The following is a 17,435-nucleotide window of genomic DNA, read 5'->3' on the forward strand; positions in this document are numbered from 1 at the left end:
GCGTAAAGCCCTTTGTAACTTTATTTGTAAAGGTGATTTTTTTTGAAGACCTATTTAAATTAAACTTCAACTAAAGGTGAAATCAAAAAAAAAATCACAGACATTCATAGTTCAGTTTCCATTTGGCCTTTTTATTCATCAAAAAATGCGACTGCATGTCTACAAACACACACGTCAGGCTCCATCATCACAGCTTTTCTATTCAAAGTTGGACCTCTGTGTGTGTTCTGTCAGCAGGTCCATCTCCCTACACAGAGTGCACATCAGAAACAGGATGGGCCAACCATTTAGTATAGTTCAAACACAGTCAAACAAAAATAAAAAGTACAGGGTTACAGAGTCATACATTTTCACCAGCAGATACAGTGTTCAGTCTACAGAGTCTGTTAGCTAGGCAGCTTCAACCTGACACACGAGCAAAGACAACGAGAAAAGAATCAGAAAAGAAAGAGGGAGACGACGGAAGAGTTGGGTGGAAAAGTTTGTGACGCAATTGTATGCTGCTGCTTTAAAACATAATCTGAAAATGTAGAGAAACAGAAAAAGAATAAAAGCAGCAGAGTCACAGCCAAAACTTGAGCATCTTGGGTCTAAGAGAATAGGAAAACAAAAGGGTTTAAGATCAACTGACAAGAAAGCAGGAAGGCCCAAAATCTGAAAACACCAACAGCCAGATATTTGACAATTTCCCCACCCAACTGTCAAATCCCACTAGCCAATCACAGCAGCACAGAGTTTCTTGTCAAAGAGCCAAGCCTCACCTGAATTACCAACAGAAAAAAACACATTTTACAGATGAAGTTTTATAGTTTTTAACCGTTTGGAAAACTGAATATGACACAACCAGGAGAAAACAGACAACAGTTACTACATGAATAATAGAGCTGACAAATGCAGATATTCCATTTTTTTCCACAGTTTCAGACTAACAAAACCAGGTTTGTTTCAGATTGTACAGGTGAACAAAACTATGCATTGTCACCACTTAAAAGCTTCTGCTTTTTAATCTTTATATGTTTTTTTTATCAGTATATAAAATAACTAACAATTTTAAAACCCCAGTTGACATCTTTGCAAGGACTGCATTATTTTTTGTAGCATCGTTTCTTCATGATCACAAAATCCTTCAGAGTGTTAGCGGAAAGAAAACCAGAAATGTTGTCCTGATAGTGTTAGAGACGAGATCTTTTCATATTGGAGAACATGTTCAAACCACCTTTAGCTGACTTTAGATTTGTTTAACTGGTAGACATTTGTTTGTCTATAATTGAGGTCACGAGACTAGAAGTTGTCAGGCAGCAGCAGATGACAAAGAAGTAGATAGTTTTTTGTTCAAGCCAAAGATTAACTGCGAGGTGCACATTAGACATTTTCAACAAAGACAAATATGCTATTCATTGGAAAACACCACGGACACGTAAACAAGATCAGTAAGAGGTGGAAGTGTCCAATTTGTCCACAGGGGTCGCCAAAATCCACATAACCCAAATGTTTCTCACAGGAGTTTTAAATAGAATCAACTGTGAATCTGATTTGAAGTTTTCAGAAAAAAAAAATCCACAAGCTCCATCTATTGTGTAGAACCCTGAGATGTGGTTTGCTCAAAGGCTCACAAGTAACCTTGAGCTCAGATTACTTGGCAGAAAATAAATTCTAGAGGTTCAGAATGGATGTAGACGCTAAAGTGGCATCTCTTTTAAATTTGGGGGTCTAATCTGACAAGGATGCAGGATACAAGCGTCTTATTGGTGGAGGTCTGGCGTTGTTGCGTCGCAGGTGGACAAGGGTGAGGTTAAGAGCCTGAGTTTTCCCTTAGTGCCTTTTTCTTCTCAAATGGGGTCGATTGAACGAGGGACTGGGTGTCTGTCCACCTGATGACACAATATCTATATAAAGATGGCAGTAGCGTTTTCCAAAAAGGAGTTCAGATAAACTCAAGTAATCCAATCCTGGTTTTAGTCCTGATCAAACCCCCAGTTTGTGTCATTTGAACTTTAAAATAGAATTGTGATCAATTTGATCCAAAAGATTAGGATGGTTCTGATCACAGAAGAGTGGTACTCAAGCGGTAAAATGTCAGAGAAAAAAAATTGATTGTTCCTAATAAAGCAGTTGATATTTTTCAAACACATTTTGCACGACAATGCTGTTTTTTCAGTGACAAAGTAAATGAGTTATAAATAAGTGTTTTATAAACAACGAAGGACTTTTGTTCCCAATGTAAGTATTTCAAAGGCCAGCATCAATATCAAAGACTTATTTAATCTGAAGCAGATGTGAGGATCTTTCTATGAATATTTCTGTTTGGATGGATTTTGGCACCCCACTGTGGACAAAGCATGTAGTGTGAAGTCCAAAGCTCAGATACACAGAATAGTATGTAAATGAGGACATTTCTAGTTAAACATAAATGCAAGGCGCTTATGTTCGTAAAGAAATTATCTTAAATGCTGCATTTGTATCTACTAGACAATCCAAAGTCAGGGACAAATCGCTATACAAAAACACACTTCAATTGAATTGAATTAATGTTTGGATAGAGAAATGAAGTAGGGGAGTGGGTCAATGCAGAAGATGTTAAAATCAAGATCTACAAAAATTGACTAAGAAAGTTCTCGTAATTCCAAAGTGTAAAGAAACAAAAGGTTTTTGTTTTCACAGAAGCCGTTTCCGATACATTATTCTTGTTTATTTTTGAGAAAGAACATCTGCTGCTGCCAGGCAACTATCATCATAATGACTGCATATTTTTTGATGGATAAAAGGTTAGTTTATAAAGACAGGGCCAGTTTGACAACATCCACATTAAGTCACTTTCTGTAAAAGGACACACCCCTTTAACTTTACAGCCCTCTTTGACCTTTCTCGTAAAATCAGAAGAAACACTCATCCTAGTGTGGCCAACAAGAAGCTAACCAACTAACACTTCAATGACAGAAAATGAGACTTAAAAAAAATGAAGAAAAAAACCTTATCAGCTGGAGTGTTCCCAGTTCATCTCTTTAAAAACATTAGCATGTGGCTAATCTCTAAATTTAAAGATGCTAGCTAACAAAATTATAAAACATCAAAATAAAAAAACAAAACTGTTAGTATGTGAATCTGATTCTCTAATTTGCTAGGTGTTTGTCAGGCTTGTTAGCAGCTATTTATGCCAATTAGTAGTCTGTTTGTAGTCCAAATTGGTTGGTAGTCGTTTCAATAGCTAACTCGCATGTCAGAAGGCTAAAGGTTAACTACTTGGACCTTTAAAGAATGCTTGCTGTTACTTTCAAAGCTAACGTCAGAAAAGGAGTCACCAAGTTTGCAGCTTAGCAACCTGTTGGTAGGCTAATTGGCAAAGCTAACAGGCAGAATTTCTTTAGCCTTAATAAGGCTCGACTAATTTAAAGGGGCGTTTACCAAGGTATGACGGAAGCGACCTCAGATTGCCATCCAGAGAAAAAATATCAGCCTTCTGAAAGAGTTTATGAAAACGGGTTAGCATACTTTATTGTAATTTCCTCTCATGTTCGTTTTATTATTATTATACCTTCAGTTGTTAGCTAACTTATCCGTTTGAAGGCTACCTAAAAAGAGTTATCAGCTTCATTTGAACCACTTATTTCCAGACTTCCAAAAGACATAAATCAAGTAGATTTGTTTGTTTAGAACTATAGACTGTATTAAATGGTGGATGTAACAGTCACCTGAGATTAAAGCCAAGAGAGAGTTGTTTTGACTTTTAATGGCTAGTTACAAGCCTTGAAAAGCAATAACATTTTTGTAAAGTTGGTCACAATTTCTTCACACAAACTAACATGGAAGGCTTTATTGGAAGGCTAATTGGTAAAATATTTGTTGGTCGTTTGCTCAATTATTCTGACTACTGATAGCCCAATCAACACCCCCATTGCCAGCAGAAACCAGCATGTTGGCAGCCTCAAATAGCGTATCTAGTTACAGTTAAAGGCAGGGGACTGGCAAATTGTTTTACAACAGGCTTCTAACCCAGAGTTTGTCAATTTGTATGGTTATGAGTCGTCAGCCTAGCCATCCACCTATTGGTAGGTTATGTAAAAGATTTCTGGTAGGTCAAATGAATGTTGCTTTGGAAAAAGTGTCTGCTAAATGAATCCTAGGTTTATGCTACTATCAACTCATAGCTAAGTCATAAACTATCTAACACTCTTATCAGCCAACAGAGGATCACGATATATTAACTCATATTTTAGGCTATTAAAAATGGTGTTACTGGGTTTCTTTTTAGTCAACCAAAAAACATCTGTCAGGAGACGAGTTAGCATGTAGCAGAAGACTGGTTAGCAGGCTGTTGGTTGGGCAGGACGTTGTTAACTCAGGATGACGCTGGGCGTTAAACTGTGCGTCAGACGGGGTCGGACACGTCGACGATCCCATGGGTGCGAGTCTGCTCAGGTGTTGTTCAGGAATGATGCAGGAAGTTTTAGTTAATCTCTTTCAGAAACAAAAATCCTTTTAATAAATCAAACTAACTCAGTCCTGTTCGTACTGGAATCATCATCATCAGGCATCCATATTGGAGGTCTTGATTAGTTTCCTGCAGGCTTCACTGCTTCAAACAGGATCCATTCAGGCTGCATCGCCTCAGAGCAGAGCAGAGGAGGAGGGGAGGAGGGACATAATCTAGAGGAGGGGAGGGAAGGGGGGGGGAGGTGTTCAGGGCTGTGGAGTCAGAGAAATCAGTCCTTTCTGACCTTCCTGTTCCTGGGAGATCTCCGCAGAACGTCATCCTCCAACTTCTAAGTGGGGGGAGGAATTGAAGTTAATTTTTGCTTTCATTTATCATTAAGTTAAAGGTTGTCATGAAATCAGAGTTTTAAACCTCGATATGAGGAAAAAAAATCATATCAACTTCACAAGAAAAATAGAAGTTTATGAACTCCTTCAAACATTTTGTTACAGAAAATTTTCCACCATATTTGTTACTTAATGTGCAGGCGTTTGTTTTTGGTGGATTCATTCCTCTCCAATAAAATTACCAAAAGTAAAGAAATTATCCAGAACCTTAATTTAGTTTAATATATTACATGTTTAAAAACACACTATAGTGATTGTAACCATACCCGTAGTAACCAGTTGGCTTAGTAGACAGTTTGCAGGGGGTCATTAACAATATTACCCAATATTGGATGCATATTCTACGTTTCTTGCCTTAGTATTAAATAAGGTAAATATATGCATAGAGGTTTACTGGAATCATGCCCAAAACTGAAATTCTTGTACTGTGAAAACACTATAGGGAGAGAAAAAAAAAATCTCCTTACATCGTCAGCTGATGCTTCCTTGTCATCGTCCTTCTCTGCTTCTTCTTCTGCAGGACTTCCCTCTCCGTCACTCTTCTCTTCTGCAGCTGTATGAAAAAGATTTTAAATTACCCAGAGCCACATTGACACCACAGGAGACAACAGTTTTCTGACATTTCAATTTTGTATTAACCTGTACTGCTCTTCTTGGCCTCTTCAGCCTCCTCCTCCTCCTCGTCTTCTCCTTCCTCTTCCTCCTCCTTCACGTCAGGCTGAGCTTCATCGGTTTTCTTGTATTCTGCTGCAGGTGTCGCTGGGCTCTTTTTCTGCGGAATAAAACAGGAAAATAATTTAAGCCGACGTCACAGACATTGAATCGGACCACTTCACGGTTTGACTGTGGCCCACTTTCTAAGTTACACCGTGCTGAAAGCAGGTGACCAGGGCAATCTATGCACGTGAGAGCGAAGATATTGTCCCTGTTGAAAGTCATTAAACTATTCACTCGATTTTAAAACTATTATTTTCAGGTGGAAATGTTACAGATTGTCACTGTTAGTTCACATCCAACATTGTTTGATAAACATAAAATAGACAATAACCAAATGAGGCTGAATAAGACAGGCAACTATTGTGTAAAATGTGTTTGTGTCAATGAAGTCTGGTGGTGCTCTGTTGTGAGGTTTTTTCAAGAAAAATTATGTTTCACAAATCCACAAAAAAAGACTCGTCTACGCCACAGCACCACAGAAGCACAGATACACAAACAGAGCTACTCTAACAGTGGCAGAGTCAGTCACCAGGCCTGAGGGCGCAGGGCGGTTTGGATGTACGGATTCCTTTAAGTCTTCCTGTAAGCTGGTGAGACTCAACTGACCCTGAGCTGATCCTGACGACCTCTGTGGACAGTCACACAAACATCAGGACGAGGTACAGTACAAACCAGCGTCTGGATCCCATCTCAACACTGAACTTCTTCTAACAGAAATTTTTCTCTGGGTAAAAAATCTCATCTATCTGGCAGGTCATGTGATTATGTGTGTACGTTTGAGTGATACCTTTCCGGTGCAGCAGAAAACGATGATGAGGACAAGCGGTAGAGCTACAGTGAGGACATAAACGACCCAGAGCCACGGACGCTCCTCTGCAGCGTTCATCATCTGTGTAGCCAAACCGGGCTGCAGAAACAAAATGTAACATTGTTATTTGTCAAATAAAAGACAAAGAATATAAATAACATGATGTAACACTAAATAGAGTGAGACATGCCTGAACTCTTTACCAAATCGACAAAATATCATCCAGAATTAAAGACCAATCAAAGGTTAACAGAATTTATTTCCCTACTTCAATTCTGAAGAAGAATTCAAACCAAAAAATGTTAAACATACATCTTAAACATTCAACGCTTAATCTTAAATCTCAAACTGATGATCATGCTTTGGGACCAATCAGTCAACATAAAGCACCGACCTCAGCAGCGCCCTCTGCAGCCTTCTTTAAGCCCCAGCCGTCTGTAGCCCAGCGTTCAGCTGTGTTTCGGTCGTCGGTGATGAAGAAATTGTCAAAGAAGATTTCGGAGGTCATGGACCACAGCTCGAGCCCGATGGCACTGAATGGGGTCATCCTGAATGGCTGCAGGTCCTCGAAGAATGCTGGGTTGGCGATCTTCCTTGGCTTCCACACGCCCTGAGAACACAAAGGACCTCCAGTATGAATCCAAACTACTACAAGTCCAACTAGCACTTGAATATAATCTGTGAAAGATATACATCAGGGGGTTTCCTGACCTACCTGGTAGTTGGGGTTGTCGATCATGGGGGGCTTCCACTTGCCCTTGTAGTTGGGGTTGTCAATCATCGGTCGTTTCCAGGCGCCACAGCCAGGGGCAGTCTCGCAGGCTGGGTTCGGGACCTGAGGAGCCTCCCACTCTCCGTCCATGTCCTCGTCCCTGACAGACGTGTAGAATAGAGAGTCAGAAGCTGCTAAGCTTTATTTATCGAGGAGTTTGTCCTCTGATGTTTATACTCACCAGTCTTCAGGTTTGACAGCGTCGGGGTCTCCGATGTACTCCAGCTCGTCGTCCAACCAGCCGTCTGGTTTCACGGCGTCTTCATCTGGAACCTGAGCGGGCGCGTCCTCGTCCCTAAAGACACGCACACACAAGTTAAAATAAACCAATGCATCCACAGGTTTGGATATAAAGTCTTCATCATTTAGGAAACTATGAGATTAGCTGTAAACATTGGTAGTAGAGTTTCTTACTTTTTTCTTCATAATTTATGGGCAACTGCTGGCCAAATTAAACAGATTCTTGGATGATTAGCAGAGTGTTTAAATGTTTAAAGAAGGTAACTTTCAGCTGTGTATAAAAGTATGTCTTTGGAAGCCAAAGTGTTGTACAGTCTTTTTCTGTCATATCTAGTGATTTTTTTACAACTCTGTACATAAGTGGTGCGAGTGTACTTGCTGATTTTCCCTCATAACTGTTTTTGTGCACTAACCAGTCTTCAGGCTTGGAGGCAGCGGGGTCTTGGATCTTAGGTCTCTCATCCCAGTCCTCGGGCTTCTGGTCATCGGGGTCCTCGATTTCAGCGGCAGGGTTCACAGGGGGGGTCATGTCTGTCAGCAGGCTGCCGCTGTTCACCACCGTCTGATCCACCAGCACCTCGAAGCTGTTATCAGGGTTCACCACTGAGAGGCGACAGAGAGACAAGTCACACAATCGGACCATCATTAACAAGTTTCTCTTTCTAACTAGTGTGTAGAGGTGTGTGTGTGTTACAGAGTGTGTATAGAGGTGTGTGTTACAGTGTGTGTGTGTGTTACAGAGTGTGTAGAGAGGTGTGTGTTACAGTGTGTGTACAGGTGCGTGTGCGTAACAGAGTGTGTGTGTGTGCTACAGAGTGTGTATAGGTGTGTGTGTTACAGTGTGTGTAGAGGTGTGTGTGTGTGTGTGTATATAGAGGTGTGTGTGTTACAGTGTGTGTACAGGTGCGTGTGCGTAACAGAATGTGTGTGTGTTACAGAGTGTGTATAGAGGTGTGTATGTGTTACAGTGTGTGCGCGTGCGCGCGTGTGTATAGAGATGTGTGTGTTACAGTGTGTGTACTGGTGTGTGTGCAGTACCAAGTGTATACAGATGTGTCTTCTTGTCAGTGAAGTAGGTCCTCAGGTCGGCGTCGGGTTTCTTTGCGTGTTTCTCTTCAAACTCTCCAGTTTTGGGGTTTTTGTGTCTGAAGATGAAGTGCAGTTTGTAATCTTCTCCACACTTGTCTGGTCCAAACATGATGGTGTACGGAGTTCTATCCACAAACTGGTCCTGAGGAAACACACGCACAGATTCAGCTTAGATCAAATTTAAGGTTAAGGAATTTCCCTTGGGTTCAATAAAGTACCCGCTTATTAAACGGACACAATGTCTTTTAGTTTAATAAATCAACCGTATCGAAAAGTTGTAAAACTTTATTTAAAAAAAAAAAAAACACTTCCAATCTTCTGTCAGTTGTTTAACCAGAAGAGAAATTGCAACAATACGGTTTAAAATAGGCATTTCTCGACCTACTAAAACCTATTCCTATCATCCTGAGTTCTCTGGCTGCTTGGCAGAGAATATCAAATTCACCTGAAGATTAAGCACATTAGTGTGAATTGAACCTGAGATTACAGACTCATTTCAGGAGAGGCCCTCAGAATAGGGACGATAAAAATCAGATCCTAGCTCTTGGTTTCGTCATCCTGTGTAGTTCACTGATCTCTGTCCGCTAAGGCATGATGAAAGTCAAACTGACCAGGTCGAGATCAGGGGTCTGAGTCAGCAGCTTCACGTAGGCACCACCGCAGTCGATACCAGACTGGAAGTTCACCTCGTACCTGAAGAGAGAGAAATGAGAGCGTTTATAAAGCGGTCTGAACGGTAAATCAAAACAGTGATGAAGAGAATGGCTGAGGAAGAAGAAGTGTCCTGTATTGCAGGAATGTCATTGAGTGTCCTTTTCCGCTTGCATTATTTAATTTTGGCCATTTTGCTTTTTGCTATCACTGGTGATTTGTAAGTTTCATCATGTGGGTCAGAGACGCTTTCTTAGCGTTCTTTTCAAATTTACATTACAGGATAAGAGAATGATGGCAACAGTAATGAGCGTTTAAACTTTGTGGCCGCTTCGACTTTCTTTTTTAAGTCTGTTAGCCATCTGTTGATTTGTGTGCTGACACGGCGGGGACAGAAGAAGAAGAAGAAATGTTGCTCTTACTGGATAATGAGCGGCTTGGAGTCGAAGGGAAAAGGTCTCAGCAGCTGGGCGGAGATGGCGTGATGTTTGGCTCGTGACTTCAGGACCAGACCTTTATCACCAGGCAGCTTACTGTCCTTCATCTCCTCCACCGCCCATTTACCTGTTCATCATCATCATCATCAACATCATGCAACAGCATGCAGAACTTTGTGTGTATGGAGACAAGGACATGTTGTAGATTGAAGTGTCTTTATATTTTGTTGAACATGATCTGAACGTACCATCATATTTAGCGATGTCTTCATCAGCACCCTCCTTCTTTGCACTGGACACAACCCACCTGAAACACACAGACAGGGAGTTTATTCACCTGAAATAAGTCTCTCAGCTGAGCTCACTAGTCACTCACTAAAAGGGGGGGTTCAATGTTTGGTTGCAACACTGTGGAGTCAACAGAGGAGTTGACCAGACTGACACGCTTTTAAAACTAATCAGTTTGATGTGATAAAGATGGACGAACAGTATTCACATTAAAACATGTTTTCTATCAATCCATCAAATGAAAACATTCTGTGTAAGAGGACAAACGATAGGAATTGAAATGCAGAGTGAGTGTGTGAGTGAAGTGAGCTCACCCGTCAAGAGTTCCCCGGTCAAAAGATTCAGCGATGTAATGTTCCCCGATCGGCTCTGGAGCTTTGTAGGTAACCTGGACACAGACGGGTAACGGCTGTTAAAACATACCTTGAACAGTACAGTCACTGATTTCCATGCACGCTGCTTGAAGTGAGTAACCATGGCGACCAACTGTCAAATCAAATCAACTGTCAATAAAGTTCATCCTTATTCACGAGCTGCTTTGCATTTGCTGTTTATGGTTAAATGTGGGCGTGTAGAGGGCGATCATGGGGCTGATCTATGTGCACACGTTTCCAAGTAGATGGTGATTTATAAAGGGACACTGCGAGCAGGCGTACGTATGAACAGAATTATAAATCCAAATTTTGTGCAAATGTAATCTCGTCTCATTTAACCAACCCAGTAACTGTAAAGGTCTAAAAAAAAGGGTGTACCGGGTTGTCGTCTTGTGATAGTGTCTGCAGTCTTACCTTTGGCACAGGAGGAGTTTTGGGAGCTGGAGGAGCCTCGTCCTGCATGTCTGAATCCAGTTCCTCATCATCCTCCTCAGCACCGGTCAAACCCAGATCCAGCTCATCCTCCACGTCCATATCGTCACCCAAGCTGTCCTCCACCAGGTCCTCAGCCCGAGACACTGGGACCAAAGTGAGGCAGAGGAGGCCTGCTGCCAGAAGAACGAACAACCCGACCCGTTGATTCATAGTCTGCAGAGAGAGAGAGAGAGGACGATGAAACAGCTGCTTCAGATTTGTTTTTACGCTCAGCAGGGAAACTTGAAATCAGGCTAAAAACATCTTCTCAAGTTTGTGTTATTTTTATTTTATTCTTTTTTATTTTAACTGTGATTCTTCTCCGACAAACACTGAAGTTTTAACAGATGATTTTTCTATAAACATTAACAAGGGATCTGTTGTGATTTGTATAATGACAAAGTGCTAATGATGTCCCTCCTGTGTGCGTGTGTGTGTGTGTGTGTGTGTGTGTGTGTGTGTGTGTGTGTGCACGCACGCACACACACACGGCTGTTAACCTGCGTTGCCCTGGTACCAATCTATCGTCATGGACAATGGCCAACCAACACACATGGGACACTCAAACTCAGCTCTGTTTACCTTAATGAGATTACACCTCGCAGGATTACTGCAGCACAACACACACACAGCTCGGCCCATTTACTGCACACAAACATTGTGGAGGCGGCAGGTTACTCAAACACACAGTAAGTGTCTAGAGCTGCAGATCCACTTCCTGCTTTTACAGGTAAATAACGCAGAGATGCAACGCCCGCGTTGATGGTGATGAGAAAGTTTAAAAGATTACATCGCTCACTTCTCATCTCAGCCTGGACCATCAGTAGAGTCAAAGTGTGCATGGAGTAGAAACATGATCAGAAAATATGACTTTTACCCATATTCAGTCACTAAAAACAAGAAATGTAAAAATCTTTGTAAATGTTTGCTTAGTGTTTTAGTGTCTCTCAGTGTAAGACAAATTCCCTTAAGGGTGATAAAGGTTTCATTCAAATGGATTCTATTGTTGCCATCCATTGTTGGTATCCAAACAGGTATCTTTAGGTTTGACTTGTACTACAATTATTATATTGAATTTTATTATTATAATTCTAGTTTCATGATGACCCTGTTTCAATGTGAGAAATTAGACAAGACTGATTTCATTGTAAGAAATAACTCCAGTTTTTGTTTGGTGAACTCTTAGCATCTTTTTTTTTGTTTTTTTTTTATTATTAAAATCTATGATGGATGTCAGCTGCCCCACTTTGTCTTGGGAATTATTCAGTTTATATAAAAAGGTTATTAAATCTTTCAGAAGTGGTCTTTTGGAAAACGTACAATACGGGCGCGTACGTTTTCTTTATTGTGTAGACCCAGTTAACGTCTCCTTTCCCTTTCAAACATGCGAGAACCTGCAGCAGAGTTGATTCCCACAGTTAATGCTGTATTATGTAAATAAAGTCACATAGTGTATTATAATCTAGACTTCTCTCATCACATCGTTGACAACACTTTAATAAACTGCACTCATGAATTCATGCGGTCACACTCACTGGTACCATAGTATTTTTATTTCAAAACAACAAACAAAGACTTAAGGTAAAAAAACATGTACCTTAACATGTATAAATAGATGTAAACAGGTTCTTAGTGTTTTAAAAAGTATCCCTAGAGACTGGAGAAACAAAGGGGCTATGACTGCTGCACCTCTTTGTTCTTAAGATTAGCACATTAACTCAGTGCACTTCAGTGCAGACTGCCAGGCTAATCTGATTAACCTGCTGCAGGATTAGCATGACTGGCTAACAGCCCCTGAACACAATCAATATTAGCTCTTAGCTTAGCATCAAAGCCTTCTGCGTGGCACCCACATGGCGTTTGAAGGAATTTTAACTGCGAGGCCAAAGAGGAAGTCCTGTCTTTTTAAAAATGTGCAGTTTGTTTCAAAAGAAAGAGTTGGACGTTTAAGTCCACAGAAAATCAGCCTGTGGTTATTTCCAGGGTTGTTTAATGCTCCGTTATATGCCTGTCATTCATGCTCCTGTGTTTTTTCCTGCTTCTTCTCTTGTTCAGTGTTTGCGCTGCATGTTTTTAAGTACGAGCGTTGCTTTAGAAAGCTGAAATGAGTTCAACGGTTGAACCAGTTTCATGTTGAAATGAAACATCAGCTCTATGCACTTCATCGTCAAACCAGACGGTTAGCATTTGTTGGGACTATTTTCAGCGGCGGATGAATTCACTATGGTTAGTATTTACAGCAGCAGGATGGTGTGTGGGGGATTTAGTGAAAATAAAATGTATTTTCAGACAACAATTGAGCTCTACAGGACAAAGGAAGACCATCACTGTTCTTTTCTTACATCCTGCAGCAGTAATAAGATTCTAGAGGCTCTCTGATTGGCCGATAAGCAGGGTCATAATCAGTGGAGTGAAACCAGCTAAAGTTTGGGTTTAATCACACAGACTGACTGGAGCAGCAGCAGAGTTACAGTCAGAGAGCTAATCTGATATTAGAGCATTCAGCCTGCAGGACATCTGCTGCGATTCAACGTCTGATAAGAGCCACTGGACCAACATTTGGACTAGGAAAGAAACACAAAGCAGCCTGAACTGTCACAATAAATCATGAAAAAGCAGCGTTTATTCCCCTCTTGGCAGTATCATAAACTTGTCAATCTTTGAAATGTGATTAGTCAATAAAATGTCTAAAACTCTAGATCACTGCTTCTTAGACACCAAGGAGAAGAAAAAAAAAACAGGAAATGATGAAATATCTGATTTTTTTGTGATTAAACTGATCCATTTAGTCTGGATATGACTTAAAGCTCAGCTTTACATCTAGATAATTTCACAATGCAACTATAATTCACTCATATTTATCATGTTTTAATTGTTCTCTTTACTCTTATTCATTAGAATGGATATTATATTTATAGTTTTATTTGACTCCACAAATCGAATGGTTAAATTTGTCATGCTTAACAAACCGCTCCAAACGCTCTGATACAATTCATCGAACACCGAAGATCTAAAATCATTTGAACAATGCCTTGTGCCAAAATTGACAGTAAATGAACCGTGTGCTCATATGAGAACATTCATTTGTCTTTTTCTGGTTATATTGCAGGTAAAAAGATTTCTAAATGAAAATGATCTCACACATGAGCAGTGCTGTGAGCAGCTTGACATCAGCATTAAACAGTGGAATGATCCTTTATCAGCCTGTATCCATTACCCCGGCGGGTTACTGTTTAAACTGAAAGAAGCTGTGAGGAGGTCACGACCTTTACAGAGCGAGGAATACAAACACTGAATGACTGACAGATACAAATCTGTCACCCATCTGAAGCCCTCACTCCTCAAAACGACCATCTCCTTCAACATGGTAAAGGTGTCAATACTGATAGTCTTAAAAAAGTACAAAAGATTTCAAATTAAAAAACACAATCTTCAGTCCTGATTTTATAACAAAGTCTGCGAGAACAAGGGGGTCCATTCAAGTCCTTTCAGAGTCTCATAAAGATGAAAAAGTTCAGTTTATTTCTTACTAAGATGAAGAGGAGAACTGAGATGTGTGTGCACTTTCGCCAGCGTGCATGAGATTGCCTGCAATATTTTGTAATTAAAGACAAGAAATCACGCAATACTGAGTGCCAAGGATTTCTTTGGATGTTGTAATGGTACTGAAACAGGTATCATTACTGTTATGAACCGTTAAAGGCTGGCATACTGACAACTGAAGACCACAGTAAGATTACAAAGATTTACTTTCATGTCTTCGATATCAAAGGACAAAGCACCTTGTTGATTTATTAAAACATCAGCGTAGAAACCGGTGTCTCTTTTCATGAATGAAAGATTTGTGTTTTTTTCTTGCTAAAAATCCTATGTTAGAATGTCTTAGGTTCAAAAACTATATGAGGAAAAACAAACTGGTAAGACTCCTCAATGTGCTGACATCTAGTGTTTACATTTTCATTGTGCAGCTCAGCTGGAAGCTTCCAGAAACCTGACAGTAATCTTTAGGACCGAAGTGAGTTTCTATCTTCTACTTATCATTGCGGATGGCGGTCTAATACCCCGCCCTACACCCGAACAAAACCCAGCAGGTTGAACTGGTCAGACAGCTGAACCTGCGAGTCTGGATCTATTAAGTATCCTACTAATCAACTGACAAATTAAAGCTTCTTTAGTAGGTTTTTATACGCGACTCTGACTTGGTTAAAGAGCTCCAAGACTATAACTTTCTTAGAAATGTGCCTGAAAGCCAAAAGAACCCGACACTATACAAGACTCTTTCAATCAATTAGTCAAGGGAAGTTAATCAATGACGAGGCAGGCTGCGTCCAGCTCCTTCAATCAGAGGATTTGCTGCTTTCCTCAGTTTTTTTTTTCAAAGCACAAACAAAGTGTTAAATTTATTGTTTCATCCTGGATTCAAAGGGGGTGAAGGGCGTTTGATGTTATTTCAACAAGTCATTTTAAGAAGACAAAATGTTTTTAAACCTCTGACCTTCATCAGTGGCTCAGTTCACTGCTGAGGTAAAATCCACTGTTACAAACATTTACTACGACGTTTAATCTCCCATTTTACCAAGCAAATAAGAAAACTTTTTAAGACTGTTTCTGAAAAAACAAGTAATCGCTGAGAGAGTTGGGATATGGAGGGGGATGTTTCTCCTTTACTTTTACAAGTGAAAACATTTTTAAATAACTCCCTGTAATTATCATCATTAGTCACAGTATGGTTGTCCCAATACCAGATATTTTTACTTTTTCTAGTAAAAATCAAACTACATGGATACACGTTTTGACACTAGACAACAGTACAGAGGTCAAATGCACTGTTTGGTAATGTTTTTGGTTTGAATTGTCTGAAATAAGGCTGTTATCGTATTGATTGAAAATAGGCAGTGTGCAGGAGGATGATTCATGATGGATGAATTTATCTCAGCACCTGACATATGAATGAAATGTACCTTTAAAAAACCATCAATCTATCACTCCCCTCCCTTGACATGTACATTTATTGAAACCTTCAATAAGCTATTCTTATATTACATTCAGTTTCATCTAATATATGAGAAGATAATACAGATTGACCAGATTACTATAGTTAGCATGCTAAGAGGTACCCATTCATTAGTATTTAGCAGCTTACTATGTTCACGACCCGATAGTGACATTCCTACCTTTTTTCTTTTATTTATATATATAGCTCTTCCACATTGCTTCACTGGACAAGCTACGGTTAATTTAGCCTGTTTAGCTTAGCTTCGATGATCCTGTCGGAGCTGAGCCAAGAAACTTACCAGCTTTTCATTCTCAAACAAACCAGCGTTTGACTCATAAAAACAGAAGTGATGTTGCTTGAATTAATCGGATCGTATATAGTGAATTACACGCTGGTTAAGGCTAACTGAGCTCGCAGTTCCACCTGTATTTAATTAGCTTTAGTTAGCCACTCAGCATAATGCTAAAAGCATGCTGGAGAAGCTTAGCTACATCTAAACACCTAAAAATTGATATCTTCCGCTTGATAAGTTTACAGGACGTGTCAATTAGGCTTTTTTCCTCATTAAACAATACATTCTCGATGTGTTCTCCGATAAAAAGTTGCGTTTATTGCTCTCTTTACTCACCTCTGGCTTGACGATGTGACCGCCTGGGAACTACTGAGGAGGGTCACGTGCGATACTGGCGCTACGGTCCGCCTCTCCCCGTCGCTGATTGGTCACTCTGGGCAAATCTTTGTCGTTTCCTGTCAACTGTCAATCGCTGATTGGTCGAACGGGAATCTCGGTCGAACTGGACAGTGCCCGCCTCCTTGAGCTGCACCTCGTGGACAGCTGTCATTGGTCGAGGTGTCTGGGGGAAGTGTGCTCTGATTGGATGAGAGGTGGCTCATGAAAAGACGATTGAAGCGGAGAAAACAGCAGCAGGAATAATTATGCGCTGTCACTGAAGAATTGAGCTTTATATGTTGATTTTACGCAAATGTGGGTTTGTATGTTTGATATTTAATCGTTTGCAGATGAAGGAGACCAACAAGTCCAGTCCAGAGCTACTGTCTCTGTCTCCAAGATATCCACAACATTATATGATCTCATTTTTTAATTTTGCTTTTAAAATGATGCAATCTCTGTTATTTCATTAATAAATGGTATCAAAACGCCCAAGAATGTAAACCACATATTTTTCCATGAGAGAGATCAGCAGAGAAATTAATTCAGAAAAAATGACACACTTGCACAAAAACACTGGTTTATTTCTGGAAAAAGAAAAACCAACGATAAGAATTAAAATAAATAAATAAATAAATAAAAAAAACATAACCTATCTCGAGCATATCATTCAACTGGTCAATGAGTTTCTGAGTGAAGTCAAAATACTAAGAGTCCCCCCTCCTGACTGGCTGCAGCATACAGACCGATACACATACACCCTCTGTACCCCCTTTATTTGGAGTATGAAGTCTTGACTTCAGAGCACAGGTACAGAATGACCATGACTAAAAGAGGCATTACATCGTTTGCACCCCGCAGCATCCAGCTGCTTAACAAGCTCTGATTATACAGGATATGCTTGGCACCATGCAATTTATCTAACATATTACTAAAATCCCTTTTTTAACAATGTGATGCTTTAGTGTGTTTTATTTGCTTTATTTTTTTTGTTCTGTCTGATAAATGTTTGTTTGTATCATGTTTTTATGCTCTCTGTGCAGGAACCATAGGGGCAATACATGTTTTCATTAATTCATTTCATTAATTCATTCATGAGTC

The 17,435-nt window shown here is 40.1% G+C and overlaps 1 protein-coding gene across 1 annotated transcript; it reads right to left on the reverse strand.

Moving 5' to 3' along the window:
- Positions 1-2,241: 2,241 nt before the first annotated feature.
- Positions 2,242-16,389, reverse strand: canx (calnexin). Its single transcript, XM_079352152.1, has 15 exons — positions 16,293-16,389; positions 10,609-10,842; positions 10,135-10,208; positions 9,781-9,839; positions 9,518-9,659; positions 9,056-9,137; positions 8,394-8,586; positions 7,769-7,958; positions 7,297-7,410; positions 7,059-7,215; positions 6,738-6,953; positions 6,323-6,442; positions 5,458-5,590; positions 5,286-5,371; positions 2,242-4,760 (listed from the first exon to the last, which is right to left on the reverse strand). The coding sequence occupies exons 2-15, from the start codon at positions 10,837-10,839 to the stop codon at positions 4,701-4,703; spliced, it is 1,857 nt and encodes a 618-aa protein (XP_079208278.1). The 5' UTR covers positions 10,840-10,842; positions 16,293-16,389; the 3' UTR covers positions 2,242-4,700.
- Positions 16,390-17,435: the final 1,046 nt, after the last annotated feature.

This window comes from Symphodus melops (genome assembly GCF_947650265.1).
Source record: "Symphodus melops genome assembly, chromosome: 9".
Lineage (NCBI taxonomy): Eukaryota > Metazoa > Chordata > Actinopteri > Labriformes > Labridae > Symphodus > Symphodus melops.